General features: G+C 39.4%; 1 protein-coding gene across 3 annotated transcripts in view; it reads right to left on the reverse strand.

Moving 5' to 3' along the window:
• LOC132096346 (astrotactin-1-like) overlaps positions 1 to 7,131 on the reverse strand; it is a 295,271-nt gene that overhangs the window by 212,956 nt on the left and 75,184 nt on the right. Inside the window, exon 5 of one of the 3 annotated variants that reach the window (XM_059501637.1) lies at positions 1,157 to 1,264. The exons of 1 other annotated variant lie outside the window; for it this stretch is intronic. In XM_059501637.1, the coding sequence (XP_059357620.1) occupies positions 1,157 to 1,264 (108 nt within the window). Of the gene's footprint in view, positions 1 to 1,114; positions 1,265 to 7,131 lie in introns of all 3 variants that reach the window. One more of the 3 variants, XM_059501636.1, reaches the window with a different exon arrangement.

The raw sequence follows: 7,131 nt of genomic DNA on the forward strand, positions 1-7,131 counted from the left end.
CGTTTTCGGAGACAGTTCCAATTTTCCAACTATGAAGTGATAAATGCCAGCATACCATTAGAACATAATGTATTAATGTAACATTTACAGTAAAAGTAAAATAACATTTTTATTTTTAATTATTACTTAATACATTTTATTATTATAATATACACAATGGTTAATAATATTTTTTTTTTAATAAAATTAATTGCCAGAGCTATTGTAGATTACTATACCTTCACTTCACTCAAATACGACAGTTCATATCAACACCTATTTTTTTTTATGTAAACGTATGCAAACATGTCAATCAAGATCAACACGCTGCTCTAACCAAATCACAGTTCCTGCAGTGATGTAGGGAGAAAATGCGACACAAGCCATGTCTATTATTAACTTAAGTCCAATTAAAGGTGTTGTTGCTACAGCTCACTAGTAGTGTTTTTGACAAGTACAGGGTTTAAACATTTGGTAATTAGAGGGAGAAAGTATTAAAGCAAAGTAATTGTCTGTTAGCTTCCTTTCAAGTGGCAGCTCCTCAAGAGTTTAGGGAGCTTTGCATTCAGTCTATTCTCTACAGAAAACAATGAAGCGCTCCTCTGGGGAGAATACAAGAGTTTTAGACAGACTAGTGTCTGACAGTACTGTCCAACCGGTTTGTCACATGCTGACTTAGTGCTTAACATACACACATTTACGCCACTTAATGTTGAATGGTGGTCTACAGACAAGGCTGCTAAGCTTAAGGTGCTTAAATACTTGTAAGCTTGCATTTAGTCGTCATTCATTTCAGCGGAGGTCCATGGAGTCCACAAAGAGGCTCTAAAGAATTCTCTAAGCAAACTCAAAAATTGCTCAGGGACCCTCAGTCCAATTTAGAGGACAGTAAAAAACGTTAAGCATTTATGCTTTCCTGTAAATTATTTTAACACAGTATTCCACTGCAATGTCAAATCAATGGCAAATCTCACATGTAACGGAATGCCTCGTTCAGTGAGGTAGTTGTAAGGCAAGCCGCTTCACAACTAATGCTTTGCTCGATTTCTGAACAAAGTGTGACATGAACACCAAATGGCCACAGTCAGGCGGGATGCTGGTTGAAATCATGCGATGGTGTGGAAATCCTCCTTACCCCCGGAGCCCCACGCGCTGTTGACGTTACCATTTCTCATACCTCGACTGCGACGGCGGCTGCGGTTTGGGTCAGTGTAGAAGGTCAGTTGTGGCTCACTGTCCGCCTCTGTCCCAGAGTCTCCGTCCGGGTTCAGGAAAGTTGAACCCACTGTAGAATTCACAAAACAAATCACCCATCAACTAATTCATCATAAATAAATAAATAATAATTTTAGTCGAGTTTCGAGACAAACCTTCAAGTTATTCTCTATGTATAATAACCTGAAGCAATTTAGATACAAATTATGCTGGTCTCACTAACGAAAAACATCAGCATTAATTATTGACTGACTATCCAATTAAATGTTAGATAATTTCAAAGTCAGTTTAGAAAGAAAATAATGATTTTACCTAAGACATACAAGAACACTTCCAAACACAATGTCATTCTGAGGTTTTGAAATTAAACAGACGTGACAGCATGACAATAGGATGATTTTTGTCTAATTGCCAATCCCTTTGTTTACTTATCTAGCATTATTGATTAATTCAGCAAGTAATTATGAAGACCTTCAAACCACAAACAACAGATTCATTAGAAATATCAAATTGGAAAAGCATGTGATTCCGTTAATGAGTGAAAATCTAACAGATAATGCAGCAAAACCATAGCAAAAATATTTGCGATTTAAGTTACAATTGTTAAGGTCCTTTATGCACCACTGTTCAAAAATGTCAATTTGGGGCAATTCATTTTTAAAAAAATAATTTTTAGCTTTTATTTTATTATATATAAACACACACATACAGTATATATTTTGATATATTCATATAATTAAATATATTTCATATAAAAAACTTAAATATATACATGCATGTGTATGTGTGCGTGTGTGTGTGTGCGTGTGTGTGTGTGTTTGTGTGTGTGTGTGTGTTTATATATACATAATAAATATACATAGTACACAGACACACATATATTATGTACACAAAAAGTTTTATTTTGGATGCAATTAATCGTTACCTAGCACTAGTACAAAAACGTGAATGAAATGTTGCAAATAATGACATACAATGATAATTCAAAATACAACAGTGGAAAATATTTACATGATAATATAAATATAATAGTGTTTTGACACAAAGCGCTTATACTATAATAAGGTCTACAAAGCATTCAAATACATGATATATAAAACACATCATAGACTGTATAATTGCAAACATACATCATACACAGCACACATCAAAGTGACATACAGAGAATAAGCCAGAAGTCATACAGTAATCGCTGTTCTGTGAGATGCGCTTCTCCTCTCAGAAGTGTATTGGGTAAATATAAGTAATGAACAGGAGGTTAGGAATGTGACTGAGATAAGAGATGCACGCCTCCTAGAGCTCTTTTTTTCGCTGTGCACAAAAGACACAATTTACCCGTCAGAGCTAGACAAATGCTTTCATTATGCAGCGAGTGAGGAAGAGATGCATAAGCGCACTGACCCGTGGATTAAACCAACTCGCAATGATGAGAAATAATGTTTGAGCTACTCCGTATTCACACAATAGTGTTGCTATTGTTATGGGTATGGGTGTGTTCCTTTCTTGGTATTTGGTTTTGTTTTTTCCTTGTGTTGCAGGCGGCCGCAGAGATACAGGACACCTGACTCCCATTAGGAGGTGGAGATAAATATCGTGGTTTTATGCAATGAGCGAGGCACGGAGAGTTGACATCATCTCCGGTTGGCCTCGGGTTGCCTCGTTTTGGGATCGATCGTTGTCTGCATTTTGTATTCTGTAAACCCCTAGATCTTGTAATAAATATTAATTATATTAATTCAGTGGTGTGGCTGTCCCATCTTTGTTGCGGTTACGAGCTGGCCGTAACAAATTGGGGGCTCGTCCGAGAGACGTGTTTGGTAATTAGAAGCACCTGTTGGTATTTTCAGCAGTTCAGCTGTTTGCAGGAGAGTGTGCGGACAGATCGATGTGTAAGTTGGTTAGTCACTGCTCTTTGTCGATTGTTCATCGCAATTGTTTGCCACTCATTTACATGAGAGGAAAGTGAGGTAGGTGAGTTTGATTTTCACCTAACCTACGTTTGTAATGCGATATTGAAATGCTGCGGAGGTAGACATATGTTCTACTCTTGTTTGGCATTTGTTTGTTTGACTGATGAAGGCAGTTGAGACCGGTTGTCGATGTACATGTATGAAGGTTGTTTATGATAACTTTGGATGGTGTATGTAAGTTGTTTGGTAGTCTCCGTTAAAGTTGCGTGAGATTTATAGCGAGGATTAAATTGATTGTTTGTCTTCTCATATTGGTGGCTTTTCCCTTGTTAGGCTGAAGCAACGCTTGCGTTGACCCTTTATTATTTTAGTTTGTTGTTTTTGTGCTGACGCTGGGCTGAGGGCACTGCCGCTGTACCAGTCTCTCTCTGGTTTATACGAGAGTAGTCTGTACTGATGGTATTCGAGTGCTTAAAGTCACTTAGCTCTTGGTGGAAGCACGAAGCTTAGGGTTGAGGTAGTGTTTTATGTAGGTAGAGGGGAAAGTCATTAAATGTGAGAAGTTTGAAAAGAGTTGACGTTTAAAATTATGTTCTAGAGGTTGATTGTGCTTTTTAAGATGACTACATTATTAGATGAGTTTTTTGAGCATCCCACTGAGGAGAACTTTTATAAGCTTTCTAAGAAACAGTTATTGGAAGTAGCAGAAAAGTATGAAATCAGCCTTACCACTAAAGAAAAGTTTAAAAGAGGGAGTGGTATTTGTTGTTAAAACTGCCCTTATTGATTTGGGCATTCTTGTTGTATCTGAATCAGGGGTGACTGGAGATCAAGGAGAAAAGGATGTTCCTGTGTGTACACTTTCATCTGTCGTTTGAAGAGCAGAAGGCGTTGTTGCTCTTGGAGATGGAGAAGAATAGAATAAGTCAAGAAGTTGAGCTGCGTAAGCTGGATATTGAATCTCAAAGGTTTGCTCTGATTAGAGAAGGTAAGTTGGGATGTCATTCAGGGAATCTGCAGGCCTCAGTTAGTCCAGCTCCAAAAGGTTTTGATGCTTCTCGTTCTCTTAACCTCATGCCGAAATTTGATGAGGACGACTTGGATACTTTCTTTACTCTTTTTGAACGGTTGGCTGATCTAATGGGATGGGAAGATTGTGAGCGAACGCTACTTTTACAGTGTGTGTTTTGTGGTAAAGCTCAAAAAGCCTACTCGACACTTAGTGTTCGCGACAGTCAAGTTTATAGTAGGGTAAAGGACGTGGTGCTGAAGGCATATGAGTTAGTTCCGGAAGCTTACAGGCAACGGTTTCGGACTTTACGAAAAGGTACGCAGCAGTCTTTCACAGAGTTTGCAAGAGAGCTAAGGATTCAGTTTGATCGTTGGTGCTCTGTTTCACAGGCAGATGATTTTGATTCACTCTATGAATTATTATTGTTGGAACAGTTTAAAAACACTTTACCTGAAAATGTGGCTATTTTCATAACCGAGCGTAGTACTCAGAATGTAGAGGCAGCAGCTGTCCTTGCTGATGAATATGTGTTGACTCATAGAGATGTTAAAAAAAATCATTGGCGTCGTTTACATGGCTCTGTGGAAAGTGCTCCTATGGAGACTCATTCTTTTTTGCCTGTTAATGTGAAACTTGAGAAAAAGCAGGGAAGTTTGGTTGATAGAAGTGATCAGTGTGCTTATTGTTTGAATAAAGGACACTGGAAAAAAAGATTGCCCAGCTCTTAAAGCAAAAGTGAACCATTCTAAATCTGACCCAAAATCTGCTCTTGCTGTGTCTTCAGTTATTGAATTGGCTGTTCCTGATGTTGATGTAGCCGGTATTCTAGAAAGTTTGGTGTCAGGTAATGAAGAAAAGTTGAGTTATGCTCCTTTCATTACTGACGGCTTTGTGTCTCTGGTTGGAAGTGATGAAAAAGTTCCCGTTAAAATTCTTAGAGACACTGGAGCTTCTGAGACTTTTATTTTAGAGTCTGTTTTGTCTTTTTCTGAGAGTTCCAGTACTGGAAATGAGGTGTTAATAAAAGGAATTGGGTTACAAGTTCTGCCTGTTCCATTGCACTCAATTGTACTTGAGTCAGACTTGGTCAATGGTCAGGTTACTGTAGGTGTGAGACCTTCTCTGCCAGTGGAGGGCATCTCGGTTATTCTGGGTAATAATTTGGCTGGGGGGCGTGTCTGGAGGGATGTACTACCTCCTCCTATTGTAACAGATTCTCCTTCCTTACCAGCACAAGCTGATGTTGATCAACAGTTTTCTGAAGTGTTTGTGACTTGTGCTGTTACGCAGGCAATGAGTAAGAAAGTGTGTAAAAATAAGGATTTAGAGTTCAAATCTGATTGTGAAAAGAGAATGATTCCTGGTTTTTCGTATCTTTTACCTTCTGTTTCTCAGCAGGATTTGGTGGTGGCGCGATTTGGTGGTGGCGCAACAGGAGGATGCCACCTTGAAGGAAATGTTTTCTGCCACATTGTCCACTGAAGAGGTAGCGAGTGCAGCAAGTGGTTTTTTTCATTGAGGATGAGATCCTGTTAAGGAAATGGCTATCTGGTAGTGAAGTACCCTTGGGTGAGGCCTGTATTCAGGTGGTTGTGCCAATATCTCTTCAAGACACCGTTTTACGTACTGCACATGGCGACGCTGCGGGTCATTTTGGAGTTAACAAAACTTATAATCATCTGTTGCGCTACTTTTATTGGCCTCGTATGAAAAGAGATGTTCGGAAGTATATTAAAACTTGTGAAACCTGTCAGCTTACAGGGAAGCCGAACCAGGGTCTAAAACCAGCACCGATGTATACAATACCAGCGATTGAACCACCATTTCAGCATTTGATTGTTGATTGTGTGGGTCCATTACCCCCTTCTAAATCAGGTAATGCTTATTTGCTTACAGTCATGTGCCAGAGTACTAGATACCCTGCTGCCTATGCTCTTCGCTCAATCACTACTAGATCAATTGTTAAGGCGTTGACACAGTTTATTTCTGTGTTTGGGATTCCTAGGGTTGTTCAAAGCGACCAAGGATCAAATTTTAGGGAGGTGGTTCAGGATAGTCTAGGTTTTAGTCCAAATGCATTGGTCTTTGGTCATAAAGTGCGTGGACCATTGGGTGTTCTTCATGATGGACTGAAAAAAGGGCCTGACCCACCTCAGAGTTTGTTACAATATGTTGACGGTTTTAGACAACGTTTACTCCTAGCTGGTCAAATGGCAAAAGACAACTTGTTTAACAAACAAAAGAAGCGGTTGTTTGATCGACGTACAGAGACTCGTGTGTTTTGTCCAGGGGATCAGGTGTTGGCTTTGTTGCCTCTTCCTGCTTCTCCTTTCTGTGCCAAGTTTTCAGGTCCATATACTGTGGTACGTCAAGTTGGTGACCAAAATTACTTTATCTCAACACCTGGGCGGAAAAGACGCACACAGTTGTGCCATGTTAACTTGTTAAAATCCTTTTATTCCCATTTGTTGGTGTCCGAGAAGGCTCGTGTAGCGGTGGTTGTAGCTTCGTCTGTGGAAGTGGTTGAGGATGTTAAAGTATCTGAGGATTGTATGCTGCAGCCCCGGCTTAAAAATTCTGAGACTCTTAATAACTTGGAGGGTTTTGTGCAGCATTTGTCCCTACACCAGAGAGCGGAGTTGTTGTCTTTTGATTTCCGAGTTTCCCAAATTGTTTTCAGATTCACTGTCACGCACTCATTTGATAGAGCACGAAATAGATGTTGGTGATGCGAAACCAATACGCCAGCGTTTTTATCGTGTCTCTTTGGATAAACAACGGCATCTTGAGTCTGAAATTAGGTATATGGTTGAAAATAACATCGCCAAACCTTCATATTCAAGCTGGGCATCACCTTGTTTACTGGTGGGGAAGTCAGATGGATCGTACCGTTTCTGTACAGATTACCGAAAGGTAAATAATGTGACAAAACCAGATTCGTTTCCATTGCCCCGAATGGAAGACTGTGTAGATTCGGTCGGTTCAGCAAAATATGTCAGTAAATTTGATTTATTG

The sequence above is a fragment of the Carassius carassius genome, chromosome 20 (assembly GCF_963082965.1).
Source record: "Carassius carassius chromosome 20, fCarCar2.1, whole genome shotgun sequence".
NCBI lineage: Eukaryota > Metazoa > Chordata > Actinopteri > Cypriniformes > Cyprinidae > Carassius > Carassius carassius.